An 18,392-nucleotide genomic window follows, 5' to 3' on the forward strand; every position below is an offset into this window, starting at 1 on the left:
TAGCCAAAAAAACACATTTTTTTTATTTGCAACCCTATTTTCAGTTAACATAAACACGTTATCTGTAAATTTTCTAATGGAGTGTATGGAGGTGCAATCCAAAATGTGATCAAGTCTCTTTATCAAACTTCTGTAAGACCTCTCTTACCACAGAGAAATACCCCTCTCTCCACCATCGCACCTGATTCATGTCATCGTTTTTGGCATTTCACACATTTGTAAGCATTCAAAGATGAAGTACAGGAAGATTAAAATTTCATCAAAAATCTCTGATGAGCACCTTGAGAGCTCACTAAGGATTGCAACCCCTGCCACTGAACTACAGTGATACATCAGTCTTACAAAAGCAAGGTCACATATTCCACTGTTTTTATGCTTTTGTTGCCCTCTTTTTTAATGTTTTAATAATAATAATTAAAAAAATTAATTTTTGTTGCTTATATACATTATATTACATACATTAACTATATACATTATACATTATATTATATACATTAACTATATTTTGAGGGCTGCTCTGAAAGCTGTGCCTCCTAATTTATTATGTTGGTCCACATCAGAAGCAGATGGTGGTGGGATGGTAGCAGAGGCTGAACCTTCCCACCAATATTCCGTTCCTTTTTGTTGCTGTGTGACAGATGGCAGCAGAGGGGCAGCCTGACAAAATGGTATCTGACATGGAAGTGCAATTGAATTCTTCCATTCAGAAAAAATAGCACCCATCAATGCCTGCTGAATGTTTATAGAAATGAAAGTGAATGTGAGCACATTGATGCTGTGCATTTCAGCAGCAGTGACAGTGGGTAACCTCCCCTGGTGCAGACTGTTATGTGTGCTGCATGCAGGCTCTTATTGTTCATGGCTGGCAAATATGCATAGCTAATAGTGACTGTGTTGAAAACGAGTGTTTCGTAGATGGAAATTTGCTCTACTAGTGCTACTGTGCTCTCTGTATCAATTATAGTTTCCATTTAAATAAGTAAGAAGCATTACTTTCAGATGAACTTTCGTAGATGCAGCCCTAGACAATGAGTCTTCACTCAATGCAGCACAGGCAAGCCAAAAGGTACAGGAATTTCTTCATTTGTTTAAGTTCTAATTAAACACATGTCAAAATAAATGTCCTAGCACGTAACTCTGTATCGCCCATCTACTTTTTGCCTTCTGCAAAATGCAACTGTTTTTAGGTTGAACTTAAATGTGTTAAAAGATAATTAACATAAAGAAATAGTTTTATTAACCACCAAAATTAAGAAAAAAAAAGTTCTTCCACAGCAACTGGAGTCATTACAAAATGTTTAGTATATAAGCTCTGAGAGAATACTATCAGTGTATTTTCCAAGAGATTTTAATTTTGCAGAAATTCAAGTCTGATTTGTGCATCTTCCCAGGCTGAATCATGACTCTAGGTAACGATTTTTGCTTTTAAATATATGGAGATTGATTGATTGGAGACAGCTGAAAATGAGATACATCATTAGACATCACTCCCCCAAATTAGCTGAATACTACACTACCTGCATAGGTATTGAAAAAGCCATGCCATGAGTCTGTTAGCATTCATGTCTTAATTTATTCTGTAATTGCATTTAAAATATAAACACAAATATCTTAATCACTTAAAAGTCTTCCAAACCACTGTTAAGCCAGACTGACTTTCGTTTTCTAAACACAGGCCTAACTTGACTGGGTTCAATAGAACTATTGCTACTTTTCCAGCAACGGACCAGTAAGCTGAATAACTAGCTCACGCTATCAGAACAGTTCTGGTTGTTTATGATCATTGAAGGAATACACTGTTTTTACATTCTGATCCATTAAAAACATAGCAAGATAATAAAATTTGAGAATAGGGCTTGTGCTGTTCCCACAGTGTCTGGCTGAGGTACTGCTCCACCTCTTACCAGTGTAGTGGAGCACCTCAGACTGCATCAACAGTGCACTTAGGTCAACATCTGTTTACTGCACAAACAAAATAAGTGGCACAGCTACAAAGTTCAATGCTGGAGGCTTTAGATGACAAATAAAAGCTAAACATAATGATTGTCTTATCTTTAGCCATCTTTCCCATCCACACATACAGGACACAGTTAAAATGACAGACTTAAAATAAATATATTGCCTAAACCCCTGAATAGTTTTTTTGTTTTCTTCTGTTTTTTAAATTACTAGGCATATAAAAATAATGTTGATGTGTCTATATACATGCTACTTCCCTAGCAAAAACTGACATCTATCTGCCATTTATTCTTCTTCTCATTCAGAAGCTGATTTCAGGTGACACAGTCTTGCTGAAACACTGAATTCAAGTACTGAAGGCAGCATGTACCTCTTCCCAACAACAGAAACACTGGCAAACCTCAAAAGTTGCATAAATTGTGTTGCTGTACTGATGACAGCAAAGTATACAAAGTAATTTACTTTGCCTTCCACTGTCTCCTAACAAGCACAGTATGTGCTTCTGCATTTTGTCCCCTCAAATCCCTTCCTAGTTTGTACTGTCTTGCTCCATCCAGACTGTCCACTGACTTAGGAAGAAAGCAATATCATGGGAGGAAAAAGAAATTCTTCTGATCTGATTGGTTATTGATACTGGCTTTCCTGGTTCTGAATGTACTCTGGTTAAAGAACAGCTCTGCCTCAATACCTCACACTCCTCTCAATCCCTAAAAATATGAAAAAAAAAAAGTAAGTTGTGACTTCAAATATAATACTCTGTGAAACCAGACACCTTTCTCACAGTTCTATAACTCTATAAAGTTATAACTCAACTGCTTTAAACGATCAGTGAAGAGGTATCAGCAATGCATCGCTACTTAAGTCATCAGCACACTGCCCATCTTTGCATTCTTAGCCTAGAAAATTTTTAGAAGCAAGAGAATATCAGAAATAAATCCTCAAGTTTGTTGGTACCTTCCATGTATTCTCCTCATCTGAAAACTGTACAACTGTATTATGCTGACATAAAAAGATCTGTCTCTGGTCTCTGCCTCTTATAGTCTCTGTTGTTACTCAGACTCATTGTCAGAAACAATAGACTACATCTATTAAAACACACAAAGCCAGTTTACTTGGTTTTTAAAGAACAAATTATAATGCATCATAATACAAAATAAAAGGCCCACTTGGCTTTCAGATATTTGTCCTCATTCACTACACCTTTCCATCCCTTGGCTTCATACTGAAAACAACTCTGCTGATAAAAAAAGAAACATGCATGGAGAAATGTATATTAAAAAAACATCATCAAATATTAAAATATTCCAAGGATTTTCTTATAAGTCTTCTTTCTTTGTCTGCTCTGTGCTTCATCACCCTATCTTCATCTGAAAGCTTAAAAGGCCATTTCACCTCATACAAGTAAGGCTGGATAACTCTAAGAGATGCAGGAGTCCTTAAACTGGGTATTTGAACAGGGACCTTGTGATCTTTTCTACAGCATCTAGTGCTCTGCAAACATCATCCTCATATCTACAAGCGTCTCATGCTCCTTTTGATCTGCTTCTCCAGCAGTGAAGAGCCTCAGTAGGTTTAAACTGAGCTCTTTATGAAGACATCGATACATATCTGTATCACAACCCCTCAATTAGTACCCGAAGCCTTAAAAAAAAATAATACAATGAATATGCAGATTAATGACTATCTATGTAGCCTGTGTAATTGGGAAGAACAAATACAGTACACCGCACACAACTTGCTATGTAATCATGTCAGCATTCATGCCACAGAGCAGTATTGCTAGCACTTTCTTACTTGCTTCTACACCAGTACCACTAGCATCCAGGGAAAAGTGATTACTCAGTATGATTGGTGGTAAAAGAGCACCCTCTGAACTTCTGGGCTGTGAGGGAAACAAAGAAGACAGGAAAGACAGGAAGACTAACCAAGGAGTTTAAAAGGAACAGAAGAATACACAAAACCCAACAGAGAAGTGAATTCTTTGTCCGTTAAGACAACAAAGACTATTTCATGTCATCATCTTCAAGCATTTTAAACAGTGCTGTATACCTTAACACATGAAGAAATTTGAAGAACTCTTACTACTTGGTGTCTTTTTTTCTTTTCTTTTTTTTTGCTCTGCTCAAGCAATGAGAAAGAAAAGTCCTTACTATCCCGAGTTCAGCTACAGTGGCTAATGCCCAAAGAGCCAATATTCCAGAGGAACATCTTCCATGTGAATGCATTTTCCTTAGAGTCCACTACCAAAACTGTATTATACTACTAATTGTACTAACTGTACTACTGGCCCCAAAACACTAGGGCTACAAGGTACCTTCCCAAACTACAACACAGCTACACTTGCACTGGTAAAGCACAAGGAGAATTACAATCTCAACGAGAAATGGATGCATACCAATACTGAATGCTCAGTGTCAGGTTTTAAACAGATCTAAGGACCTAGCAGCACAGACAGTAGGCTTTCCAAAGTCCCCACACCTATCAGCATCGCAAGGTGGTTAAATATCCTTAAAAACATGACCATCCACCTTCCTGGGCTCTGAGCAACTCCACAGCTTGTATTTTTGACATTCAGTCAGCCATATTTTAAGACGCTTAGTTCACTCATTGCAAATTTCAACAGAAACTTCTACTGTGCTGTTCCATGGTATTCGTAGTCTGTGCTGCTCTGGTTAAACCAAAACCTATGCCTAAGCAACTTAGTGATACTATCTCTAGTTTTAGTAACTGTAGGGTTTTCAGCTAAGGCAGGCAAAAATTAAGCTAGAAAACAATTCCACACAAAACTTAGTAGAAACAACTATTTAGAAGTGCCAAGTACTACAGAGGAACCATTACAGGTTTGCAATTTTAACAACTACATATGTGATTAAAAGCCCACTAAAAACTAGGGAAAGACACCTCATGACTTACATGAGCTTTGGATCAGCTGTAAGGGCATTTCTTTATCTATGCACTGAGACTGTTATGTACAACAGTTAACAATCTGCAGTTACAACATTAAAGAAATGCCGATAATAAATACTTGATTTGCCAACATTAGCAAATAGCTTTCTTACAAATGGTATTGTTTAACAGTATGGCTATGGACCATCTCAGTGATAAAGCAAAGCAAATTTTTAACATAGAAATTAAATACGCATTAAAGGTACAAACTACATAAATTAAAAACTTAATGTAAATATATATATGTATATAAAAATTGCATCTCCTATGAGCTGCTGTCTGCACAGCAATGTGCACCCACAAAATCCTGAGCACTCCACTCTCTGTACTGTTGTTGAGAGCCAAGTTCCTAATCCACTTTTCAAGTTTACATTCACATTTTCTGTTTTCCACCTAAGGAAATAAGGGATGTATAGGTTCAGAGTACTCACACAGCTGCAGTGTGTTGAGCAGGAAACAGGATCTTGTGCTGTGAAATAGGAATGTATTCTAAGTATGACATCAAAGTTGTCTGGATCCCTCTACAGAAAGATTCAGGAATCATTCAGGAACAACGTTATTCACCTTTGAGTTCAGTAGTTAACCTATGTTAAGCCTATCAATATAATTTGATTGCAAGAAATGCACGAGCTTCTAAGTCACTTTTTGTCTATGATTTCAGTGCCTTTTTGAGGTCAGAGTAGAAATTGGCCAGGGTACTAGCCATGGCAGTGTCTACTGCAGACTGAGGTAGCATCCCTCGCAGTTCGGTCTGAATATAGCCCGTCAAAAGGCTGTGGCTAGGACAGTCCTTAAGAGGGACGCAGAACCAGCCACATGGGTGATTGAATCCACGGACAAAATTAGGTCTCACCTCTCCATAGTTAAGGCTTATGCCTGTCATGGAAAACAAACAAAAAAGGGAAAATGAATTTGAGACAAATTTAAAAAATAAAGATACAGTGTATTTCATAGCAACTCCTTTTTCTACTTGGAAAATTTAGAAGTACTGCCAGATACACTTCTACTTTTTTGGGTACTTTCTTGCCTAAAAGCTGTCTGCTGTACATCCAAACTCATTCACAGACAAGCAGAGCTTGTCAAGCGGAAATCAACATTAAAAGACACTCCTTCCACTAGCTAACAAGCTTCTCACTCTACTCATTTTGATGCATGAGCTGAGACAGGACAAATTGCCTTCAGCATCCCACAGTCAACATAAATGACACTTGGCACACAGAGATGGCTCACGGGTAACGCAGTAACTTGTATACTTTTTCAAGTCTGTAGAACTTCTAAACACCTCTGAATACTTGTTGAAGATCATCTTATAGCATTTTTGAATGTTTACTGCAGAACCATTATTAATTCAAATCATATCTTAAATCAAGCAGCCATTGTTAAGAATTAAGCAGAGCTGAGTGGTGCCTTACCACATGATAGAAGCCCATCTTCATAGCTTGTGGTGTAAGAAAAATCAACAAACTCCCTTGGTGCTATGATGTTCCAGAGCTGTCCAGCAGTGGTGTAGCGCATCACACAGCAGTTCTTGTTGAGTGAAAGAATGAGAGAAACAAAATAAAAGCATCTTAGCATAATAAATGACACTGTATTCATACTTGTCAGTAGCTAACCCTTTCCATAGAGATGGCAGTTTCTATCAACTACATGCTCTCCAGACAACTTCAGTGAGGTATGAAAGAAGGCGCTGCTTTTAGTCTAAACATTGAAGTTTGCCGGGACTTTCCATCTGCAGCTGCAGAGACTGAGAACATATGGCACCTTTAAACCTGACTACTGACTAAAACTACAGAACTGTAGTCACACCTGGAAACTAAAAGCCAAAGTATGTTTTATAAGGCTTTCCCACTACCTAGGAAGTCCAAAAGGACCATGAATAAATTGCGAGACCGCTCTCAGCAGCTAGAAAACCTCATGCAAGGTTACCCACAGCATGTATATATACTATCCATGCAGATAAATAAGCATGGAAGAAAACAGTCTGGAAAACATCAGTACTTATTGGAACAACTGCTCCTTTGTAATGTTAGATTCACACAAGTCTACATGCACTTCCCTTAAGAATCTAAACAAGTCTTCACCTCTTCAAACATTTCCACAATGTCCATCGTAGTCATTAAGCTATCCCAGTCAAGCCTGTAAGGTCCAGGACGAATATGATCCACTATTCTGTTAGTAACATCTTCCACCACTCCTTGAGCTTTGTATCTAGAGAAATATAAGTTTATACTTAAAAGAAAGGTAGTACAGGAAAGATCTGAGCATGCATCTGTTTTTTTATGCAATAAATATTATTATGAGAATAATACCCTTACGCTATTATCTATATTTCTTAAATTGCAAATCAGAAGAATTGTCATGTTTCCTCTAACATGTTTTTTTGCTGCTCTTGAAGGGAGAGCAAGGGAGTCTACCAGGGAAAAGTAAAACTAACAACAACAAAAAAAAAATGAGAGTGGAATACAATGGGAAAAATAGTTTTCATAAAGTATTTAGTAGTAGAATCAATATGAAGATAAACTACATTCTGCTTTGTAGCCTACTACAGTACCAAATAATTTGGTGTAAGACACTGCAGAATGTTTATTTGTTGTATTTTAAGTAGACAACAACAGATGTTTTGGTTTCCTGAGTTACTGAGTTTCAAGCTCCTGAGGGGATGGAATTGATCACAGTCATTTACACTTCTTATCCATTGAGCAGCTCTTTTCAATAGTAGGTAACTAGTGTCAGAACTCACTGATTTATTTACTTGCACAGTTCACCCCTTTTGACTTAGTTACCTGGATGAGGCCAACTTCAGCTGCTTTTTCTTTAGGGGACCATATTGAAAGGTCACTGCCTTCTAGTTTTGCATTTGGAAAGTTCTTCAAAGTGTGCTTTCTTAATCAGGTTTATACACAACCCTGCAGTCACTAGCGAATAGCAGCCACTCCCCTGTTGGCAGTCGTTCAAGTTACACAACCTGTTGTTGACAGAATGCTGGTGGCTCTGCACAGGGTCAGTAGACACCTTGTACCCAGTACCATCAACCCTTAACAAATTTACCAGAACAGAGTAACTAGAATGTATCAGTCCTTGAGATTATTTTCAAACATTATCTTTTCACAGCACTTTCCATTTCTTCAGATTGATGTTTTCTGCTAAATACTTCTACCTGCAGATAACTACAAAATCAGTGACACTCACAGGAAAGCTCTGTGTGTCATACACCTCTCCCACAACTACATGCTTGATATTTTGTTCTATCAGTTTCATAGCCAGTAAGAGTGTGCAAACTGCCTGCGTTGTGACTCAACAATGCTGCGAACCTACCAAACCTGTAAATGATTGCATGGTTTGCAGACTGTCTTTTTAAAATGCCTGTGCACATCAGTCAGTGGGAGCTTTGTGGTGTGCTCCATAGTTTTGATTGTTCATTATTCTAGACAGCAAACAAGCATGAAGCATCAAAATATAACACTAAAAAGAAAAAGCATAGGTCTTAACAAGACAAGACACAGCAGATGATTTACTTAGCTTCTCCCGCAGAAAATCCGTGTGGTTTGTTCTCAACCATCATTTCTAAACTACTGAGTATATTTGGGGAATCTTAAAAATTCAGCCTCTTGGCAAGCATACTTACAGGTATCCGCTGAATTCTTCTGATGGTTTACGCCACACCACTGCATCTTTCTGGAAGAAAGTTAAAGATATGTTAATAGTAATTTACAAACCCTTCTAAGATGTCCACAAAATGCTTCAATTTGTCCAGAAGGCCAACTGTATCCTGGGCTGCTTCAAAAGAGGGGTGGCCAGCAGCACCAGGAAGGTGATTGTCCTCCTCTGGTCTGCCCTCGTGAGGCCTTATGTGTAGTACAGCATCCAGCTCTTGGCCCAAAACAGATCCAGAGGAGAGCCTTGTAGACTATTGGAGAGCTAGAGCATCTCTTCTATGAAGACAGGATGATGGAGGTGGGCTTATTCAGCCTGGAGGAAAGAGGTTCTGGGAAGACTTCATTGCAGCCTTCCAGTACTTATAGAAGGCTGACAGGAAGACTGGGGAGTGACTCTGTCAGAGAGCATATTAATAGGACAAGAGATAAAGGCCTTAAACTAAAAGTTGGGAGATTCAGATTAGATGCCAGGAGGAAATTCTTTCTTCAGAGGGTGGTGAGGTGCTAGCATGAGCTAGAGAAGCCGTGGGTGCCCCGCCCCTGGAGGTGTTCAAGCCTGGCTGGATGGGGCTCTGGGCAGTGGGGATCTAGGTAATTTTTAAGGTCCCTTCCAACCCAAACCATTCTGTGATCGTGAGAGGCTTGGGTGCTCTGTTCCTCCTTTTCAAGACACTGAATTTCTTAATTTAGTAAATAATCAAGTCATATTTGGAACACTTTGCCTCTTACCAATGCTAACAAGGGAAAATAAAATATAAGAACAACCAAAAGTATTATATTAAAAGGGAAAAGATAAAAATTGATGACATTAAGCCTATCAAACAGCTAAACCGAGGCGCCAGAGCACAGCTGTTACATCTACATGACCTACACCTGCTAGCAGACACGGGAGGGGCCGCTGCACCACTCACAGTTTTCCTGGCGATCCGCCACTCGCTGTCGGCGATGCTGTGGTAGCGGAGCAGAGTGTTCTGCAGCCTGGTAGCCAGGGGCGCGGGGTCCGGCAGCAGGTCCATCGGCGCTCTTCCTGTGAGAACACACGGCCCCACACATTGCCACCGGGCACCCCATCGCCCGGACCCGCAGGCTCCGTGCCTGTCCTCTACGTGCCCCCACCAGCCGTCCCCCGCACTCAGCTCAACGCAGTGCCAGCCCCGACCCCGCCGCCCCGTCCCGCTGCCACCCCAGCTCCGCACACCAGCGGCTACCGCCACGCTCCGGACCTCGCTCCCTCCCAACTCCGGCGGGCGGCCCGGCGGTTCCGCTCCGCGGCCCAATCGGCCGATGCCGGCAGCCAATCAGAACGCAGTTGGCTTCCGACGCGGCCAATGGCGACGCTGCCCGCCTCGGCAGAGAATGCGGTTCGGGGTGGGGAAGGGAAGGGAACGAGGGAGCGTGACCGGCTCAGTCCCTGCCCACCGTGCCCATCGGCTCCTATCGCGCGATGTGCCGCCGGGGCGCCATCACCAGCTGGAGGCTGCAGGGCGGCATCCCGTTGGCTGCCGCGGGGCACGCATGTGCTTTGATTGGGCGGAGGAGGGACGTATTCCGTCAGGCTCCTGTCAGTCAGCGCGCTGTGAGGGTGGTGCCTTGGGGCCGCTGTCTGCTCGCGGGCTTGTGGGTAGGGCTGTGCTGCCTTGCGGGCTGCTGCTTCGTTTGAACTGCCGGTGTGAGCGTGCCCGCCTGGTTTTGTCAACCTTTGGGTGAATGAATGACACGTTTTTATTGGGAAACGGCGATTTTTGAATAAAACCAAATTAGCGGAAGTGTGTCACCTTGTCATGGATTAGCCATTCTGTGTAGGGGCTCGGCACAGCCGAGTGGTTTGGTTGGACTGGGTCCGTGGGCACTGCTGGATCACAGAATCACAGAAAATCACAAGTGGGAAGGGACCACAATGATCATCAAATCCTGCCCCTGGATCCATGCAGCACCATGCAACATTCAAACCCTGTGTCCAAACAAACTCAGAACTCCAGCACAGGGGCTATGCCCACCTCCTTGTGCAGCCCATCCCATGCCCACCGCCCTGTGGTGCAGACCCTTTCCCTGACCCCAGCTGCCCCTCACCTGACGTGCCGTTCCCTCAGGCCCTGCCGCTGTCACACAGAGCAGATCTCAGCGCTGCCCTCCGCTCCCTGTGAGGAGCTGCAGCCGCCATTAGGCCTCCCCTCAGCTCCTCTGGGCTGAAAAAAAACGGGGACCTCTGGCACCCCTTACATGTCTTCCCATCCAGACCCTTCACCACAGAACATCAGCCAGTGAACCCTTAACTCCTTAAAGTTTGTTTCTTGCTGAAGACATGCACAGATTCTATCCAAGCACTAAATGTCACACAAACTACTAAATCCAATTCACCTGTAGTCTGTATTAGGAGGCTCTCTTTAATCCAGAGTGGAGAAAAAGTTTTTTTTCCACAGAAATGTTCAGAAGTATGAAGAAAACAAAACTTAATTTTGCTGTTAGACAAGCACATCAACTAGTGGAGCTGTTCCTCACAGCCAGACAGCTCATAGTTCCTGTAATGCTGTCAATAAGCCTCAACAAAAGACTTTTGTGGAAAACCTCTAATATTCTTCACGTCTGACCTTCAGACAGTTATTTGAATTCTTCTTTGTGTGTATTCAGGTAAATGTACATTGTGCTGCTTCTCTGCTATCAGACAGTAATGGAAAGGAAATGTTTAGGGTTTTTTGTTTGTTTGTGCAGTCCTGCATGTAATGAAAATAACATTAAAATTTCATTTTTATTTGCCTGAAATCTGTTAAATTATCTGTCTCGACCATTCCTTGTAAATGCAAAACCCAAAAGACTTAGAGTGGCTTCTTAGTATTCATACATATACAGATGCAACTTTCCAGGTAGGCAAAAGTATAGCTAAATTACTTCCTTATTTTACTGATGTAGGCCTGATAGCATTTGGTTCTATTCTAATAAGGAGAGAGTCTGCAATTCATCTCATTTCTCACATACTCAAAGCAGATATATAAGAAATATGACTGTGTTAAGGCTGTCACTGAGTCAAGCTAGATGTGAGTCAAAGTGGAGTTTGTGGAAATCAGAATGGTCAATCATCTCTATGGTTAGACAGGATGCATTTCTGTTAGGTCAAATTGTAAGAAAAAGTCATTGGATTTCAGGTCTGTGCAGTTGTAAATTGCAGTGCCATGAGGTTGGGAAGTGACAGTGGGTGCTAGTCTGGATCATAGTTTAGGCTGAATAATATTTAAAAAATAAAACAACACAACAATCTCTTCACAAAATAGAAATTCTAGCTTTAAAAAAAAAAAGTGTTTGTGGTTAAGCCACAAGATGGCAGAAAAGCAAAATAAATATTTTTTTGCTGAGGCAGCTGCACTTGGAAACTGTCTGAAAACAGATACGATGGAGAAATTGACTGATTTTTTTTTTTTTATGAAAATGTAGCCAAAGCCTTAATAAATTATGAGATATGTTATGTATTACTTTAATTAGCATGGTCTAACTGTGACTTGTGCTAAACCATAGTATCGTACCTTTCCTTTACCTGCTGTTTGTTCTTTTGCTAGAGACAGCAAATAAACAAGCTAGGCCTGATGGTTTCCTTTTTGGATTCCACTGGAATATGGTGTGCATGAAAATGAGATGCAGAATAAAGACTCTCTGTACCTGGAAGAAGAACCATGATTTCTCCTGAATGATGATTAATCCTCAATTTATATATTTTATTAGTGTGTACTATCTGTGCCTTTAGAAAAAAATCAACGTTCACATTATTCTCAAAGTTGACTGCAAAAGCAGTTAGATTTTGCAAAACAAGTCAAATGCTGATGAGGTTCAGAAGATATCTCACTTCGAAGAATAAGAGTCCTGAGAAACTTGATCTAGTGCCTGATCTACTTGTTGGCAATCCTTCCTTCATCAGAGTTTGGTCGTAGCTGATCTTGAAGTTCTTTCCAACCCAAGTCATTCTGTGATTCTATGGTAAGTGTTTTAAAATAATCTTTTTTCTTTATCTGCTTTTATCATTTGATATTAAGAAGCTGCTGTAGTCTTTTCCACAACTCGATTTCAAATGAATTGGTTATGTTCCTTTCTAGTTCTTTCTGTGCAATGTAAACAGATTGGTTTTTATCCCACCTTCATCTTCAAAACCTCATCAGAATGATGTTAGTAGCAGTAATATACAGTAACAGTGTATAGCTTTAGCATCAGTAATAGTTGTATAGAATCTTGAATCATTTAAACTGAAAAAGACTGTCAAGATCACCATGCTCCTTAGTGCTATGTCCACGTATCTCTGATTATCTCCAGAGATGAGGACTACACCACATCCCTTGGCAGCCCCTTCCAATATATGACCACCGTTTTATTGAAGAAGTTCTTCCTAATATCCAATCTAAACTCTCCCTGTTCTTTTTAAGGTTGTTTCTGTCATTTGTCACCTGAGAAAAGAGACCGACACCCTGCTCAATGCAATCTCCTGTAGCTGGTTGTAGAGAGTGATGAGATCTCCCCACTGCATCCTCTAAACAGCTTCTCTTCACCCAATTCTCTTGTTTTCCAGTTCCTCCACTAGCTTTGTTGCTCTTCTCTGCACATGCTCGAATAACTCAGTATCCTTGTACAGAGGGGCCCAAAACGGAATACAGTGCTTGACTAAGTCTTACCAATGTGTAGTCTTACCAATGCTGTGCACGGACAAACAGTCATTTCTCTAGTCCTGCTGACTGCCCCATTTCTGACGCAAGCCAGAATGCCCTTAGCCTTCTTAGCCACCCTGAGCGCACTGCTGGCTCACATTCGCATATGTAGCTCATGATAGATGATAGATGGAGGCAATCGCTTGGATATGTCCTGTTCCACAAATCCTCCATAATACTACAAAGTGCTGACTGTAATCCAGAAAACAGAACATGGCACAGGAGTTATTACTGTTCGGGAATTCTTGAACATTCTTCCAAGTGCAGCAAAGTGAGTATAAGACCCAAATCCATGTTTTTAATCTCTCTTGCCTTTTATGGTTTCTTGATACATTCACCACTCCGTCTCATACCTCATTTGTTGTGATGGTGGGTCTTCTAATCTCTAAATATTCTGAAGTGCCAGAGAGCTTTCTGAATCTGATCTTTCACCTATAAAGTCTGCATAAGAAGTATTTATTATTTCCAAAACGTGTGGAACATATTACGGCCAGGCATTAATGACAGTGCCAAGTGTTATCTTTTGTTTTGTCGGATATTTCATTACCTCTCCTTTCTGTTCCTAATCTTTTCATTTGTTGCCGCCATCTGTTTGCCTTCTATCAGGAACACATCTTATAATTAGGGAAGATGACTTTGATGATGTTGCAGTGGCAAAGAGATTTCTGTATTGAGCCTTTCAGGAAGTGCACTGTTCTGCAGGTGCAATAGCTTTGTCTTGGCCATGAATCAAAAGCACAGATAGAGTATTAAATAACTTTTTTGCACACAGGAAATTAATAGTAGTTTGTGGGTTTTCAGACCAGTTAAGTCATCATGGTCAATCTGTGCATATTTAGTTCCCCTGTCAATAAAAGAAGAAAAGATTAACTGGAAAAATAATCATCACATTTTATTCGCTCATGTTTTGGACTACAGCACACTGGTTTGTGATTTCTTGTTATTGAAATGTTGCTTCACAGTAAGTGTAAAAGCTTTAAAGTAAACAGTAAAGTTAAAAGCTTTATCTAAAGCAGTTGATACTCTAAAGCATTCTCTTTATTTAAAGCAGACATTTCATTGCCTTTTCTGTGAATTGTCCATGATTGTTGTGAAGTGTGTGAGTGCCATCAGCAAGGCATAATGGCTACAGGGGAGCCTGTTCTAATTCGTTACTCAGTCATGTTGAGGAACTCCTAAATTGGTGTAGATAGAAGCTTATTAGTGAGTAACAGAAGTAAATTCTTTGTGTGAATCTGAAAATCCATTAGGACTAATGCAAGTTTTCCTTGAAAAGAGAGGCATATTAGTCAGATTGCAGTCAGGAAATACGATTCAGGTTCAGAAGAACAGAACTCATATTTCAGAGAAATACGAAAACAAAAATAGAAGGTTGAGATGACATTTTTTGAAGGGTAGATGTTGAACCAAAGCAAGGATTCTGCACTTAAATAATAAGATGATTTGATGTTAGATTTTGCCTCGGAGAACTAATAGCAACAGTTAACCTTGCTTCTGTATAAGGCTAATTCTTCTAGAAATGTTTATTCTGAAAGTTTCCAGTAATGTACCTTCTCTGGAAATGTTACAATGAAAGCTTCTTGCAACTATCTCTCATTTTCCAACAGTAACAAGTAAATACCATATTCATTTTCTCTGTTTCTCTTTTAATTATTTCATTTATTACATCCCTTGGCAATAATGCAGGCTTTCACATACTTTTCCAGCAGACATGCCATGAAAACCCTCTGCTCTGATGTTAGCAGAACTGGAAGCCTTGTTCATGCTACATTTACTTCTAGAGTGTTTGTATTTTTTAAAAGTCAGTTTGAATATGCTAATTTTACAGATGTGTTTACCATTGTAACTATATACAGGACTAACATCATCATGAAGCTTATATAAACATATATCATGGTTTCTGTCAAGAAAAACATGAGTTCTTGTGACCCTTGTGATTTCCAAGATAGAGAAAAATACTTGTTTTCAGTAATTTCTTTCTATAAATGCTTTGAAATATTTAACTGTCTTACCTTCCCACAAATGGAATAGTAGCTGGAATGTTTTCAATTGACTTTTAGTCATAATTTCTCTCTTTGTCTCATTCAGTCTTTTATTTTTCTTCTTTAAAGAGACACTCCCTACATCTTATTTTTCCTTTGAAAACTAACCATTTTATCTTATTTGTACAATGGGAACAGCAATATACTACAGCCAGGCTAAGTATATACAGCTTTAAGATCTTAAAGCACGTTTGATAACTCTTCATTTAAGTAAGATATATTTATCTGTGAATGTCTAATCTAGTTCCTTTGAGAAACTCATTAGCAGTTGAAAATAAATAAACATTTTTGAGTAATGAATTGAACTTTTTGTGATTGTTTTAACACACATTTTGTCTTAATCAGCTAATGATATGGACATAATAAATGCCTCAGTTTTCTCAATCAGTTCAAAACAGAGTTTAAATAATGGATATTATCTTCATCCTAGTTTTAATTTACAGATGTAATATTGGAAGTATTAAGTAAACTAATGGAGCAACACAGTTTTGTTTTAGAATTCTTCATGAGTGTAAAAAACCCAACTGTTTTTCAGATAAGATAACTGCAGGAAACTAAATCTGATTTTGAAAGCCTTCTTACCTTTGGTGCAACCTTGTGGAATAGTCCAAATAATGTAGACTCTTCTGAATCAGGGAGGTATGGCTTTTGTTTTCAGATGATTATTTAAATGTATCTTGGGACTCAATGTTTGAGGATAACAACAGCATGGGGGAGGAAATTCAGAATATATTCTGAACCTTATTGGAGACAATTATTTTTTTCTAAGTACTAAGAAAGTCCTTGAGGCAGTCCCAGATGAGATAAAAATGATTAGTAGAACATTTTTTGGAAATGATTTATTTAAAGGAGGAAGACTATCTCAGTTCTCAAACGGGATTTGAGAAAGATCACTTCAAGGGAGGAGAAAAGCAATCTAAAAAAATCACTGACTGCAGAATTCTTTTAAGATACAAGAGAAGAAAGTCTGCAAATAAATCAAGTTTACATGGAAACAAACCCAAAGCTATTACTCAAGGAAACCATGTATGTAAGCAACAAGGTTTGGGGAGTATAGTTCAGTTGATTAAAAAAGATCCAGTTCCACCGTAACAAAAGCAGTGTGATAGAGGTTGGAAAGAGTGTGTGTACAGCCTAGTAGTCGTAAAACCTTAAGTGACTTCAGTCACATTGATTTCCTGTGTGCATAGCAAGGCATAGATTGAATAAGGCTCCACACAGAGTTTAAGGAATTTTAATAAATTTGAAGGATGCTATGACACATAATTTTATGTAGTTCTTCATAAATAAGAGACTGAAATTTTGTCAAGAGAACAATATCCTTCAAAGAAAAAGTATTTTAAAATGCAAGATACATTAGAAGGCCAAATGGGTCTCTTCTTTCCCTAAGAGATCTGTGAAATTAACCGTGTTAATGGGAATTTTCCATAATTAATCCCTCTGCTCTTTTTATGACCGAAAAATGTTGGATCTGTAGTCCAGAGAGAACCAATGTTTTGTGTTTTATTCTAGTTTGATTTTTCTTATAGCAAGAAGAAGTAAGAGAATCCATTGACTTGGAATAAGCTGTAAATGTGACATGTGGGTATGTGGGTACATATATTTTAATGGTAAAACTTTCCATTGACCCAGTGGTCCAATAACAAATAGCTTACCAGCTTCATCTTTATGCACTGAAGAATTTAAAAATTCGTCTGCTCAACTTTCAGTATGTACACATTTTACACATTGAAGTGCTTTGTATTCTTACTCATTTTCTTTTCTTGAATATTCTGCTTTCTATATTTGAAATAAAACTGGACATTTTATGCACTCACTAATGCCTGGCACAGCTTTTGTGTGGTGTTAAATAGTTTAAAATAACAGCCATGTCTTAAATCATCTATGATTATAGCTGTGAAGTGATTGCTAAGTAGATTGTCATAGTCCTCACGATCTTATGAGTACATTAGGAGCATATATAGATAGTAGAAAAGCTCAGAGTTGTAAAACAAGCAAGAAAATAAAATATCTCTCTCAGAAATCAATAGCAAAAATATTTCCTGCTTAAATTGAAAGACTAGTCTTAGAAGCCTTAGAAGTCCTAGAAAGCCATTTCAAAGGATATGATATTTTTATGCATTTTTAACGGCTGTAAGCAGGTAGGTTAAAATTAATCCACAGCATGGCAAATGCCTCTGCTGAAGTGTGACTGCATTCTTGTTTTGTTTTCTGTAGATATCGTATTGAATTCTGAAAAATCCTACTAATGGCTTTTTGTCTGATTTTACACTCTTTTTAGTTTATCAGAGTTTTATTCAAAACTTTATACTCTTCTGTTTCAACTTGCACACTTCTTCAGTCTCATCACTTAAATTCAGATAGCTGTCAGTTTCTTCACCTCTTCTTTTCCCTTCTCCCTTACTTTGGCCACATAACAGATTTTTGTTCTTGTCAAACTGTTTAGTATCTGACATATACTGACATGTCATGGAGGGAACCAGTCAAGTATCTTTGACAAACATTCACACTGCCAGCCCTTCCACAAATATATAGGAGGGCTGTGTTTACATTACCTCAGCTCATATTCTGAAAACCAGATAATTTGGACTCATAGAGACCCTAGGTCCTGTTGCTGTTAGACTTCGTGATAAGTGCTCCTTTGCTTACGCTCACAGAGGAGCAAATGGTGTCAGTGACAGGTGGAAGAGCCCAGTAATACCCTGCTATGGCTGCTACCAGACTTGTAATAGGAGCCATCAGCCCCATTCAAGGCCCATCTCACATGCCCAGAGAAGCACAAGTACCTAAAGGCAGGTGAGAACCCAAACTGAGAACTCAGGGGAGAAGACAACTTGTCCAGGCCCCTCCCAGGGTGTCTTTGCTGGAGAACCAGAGATCTACATTCTCACTGGTGGCTAACTGTCCTGCTCGGACTGAGGGGAGCAGGATGAGGTCTTATGTGCTGACTGTTGATGTGAGTGCTCTGTGCCTCTGTTCATCGCTGTGGTTGGCTGTGTATGTACAATGGTGCAGCTATGTGCCTGCTAGCAGTATTTCTTCAGTCTTGCTGCTGGCCTAGAACTGAGGCAGGGTTGCCTCTCTTAGACTGTGATTCTCTGATTCTG

At 39.5% G+C, this 18,392-nt stretch overlaps 1 protein-coding gene across 4 annotated transcripts; it reads right to left on the reverse strand.

Annotated features, from left to right (window-relative positions):
• Window positions 1–9,927, reverse strand: STARD4 (StAR related lipid transfer domain containing 4). Of its 4 annotated transcripts, XR_014880691.1 has the most exons (7): window positions 9,760–9,915; window positions 9,473–9,588; window positions 8,531–8,580; window positions 6,987–7,113; window positions 6,318–6,432; window positions 5,337–5,781; window positions 1–1,458 (listed from the first exon to the last, which is right to left on the reverse strand). XR_014880691.1 is itself a non-coding variant. In XM_085214460.1 (6 exons), the coding sequence occupies exons 2-6, from the start codon at window positions 9,575–9,577 to the stop codon at window positions 5,555–5,557; spliced, it is 624 nt and encodes a 207-aa protein (XP_085070586.1). In that variant the 5' UTR covers window positions 9,578–9,588; window positions 9,785–9,927; the 3' UTR covers window positions 1,554–5,554. The 4 variants fall into 4 exon arrangements, 3 of the variants coding, with proteins under 3 accessions (XP_085070586.1, XP_085070585.1, XP_085070587.1); XM_085214460.1 differs by lacking the exon at window positions 1–1,458 and having other exon boundaries at window positions 1,554–5,781; window positions 9,785–9,927; XM_085214459.1 differs by lacking the exon at window positions 1–1,458 and having other exon boundaries at window positions 1,554–5,781.
• Window positions 9,928–18,392: the final 8,465 nt, after the last annotated feature.

Source organism: Meleagris gallopavo, chromosome Z (genome assembly GCF_905368555.1).
Source record: "Meleagris gallopavo chromosome Z, MGAL_WU_HG_1.1, whole genome shotgun sequence".
NCBI classification, from domain to species: domain Eukaryota; kingdom Metazoa; phylum Chordata; class Aves; order Galliformes; family Phasianidae; genus Meleagris; species Meleagris gallopavo.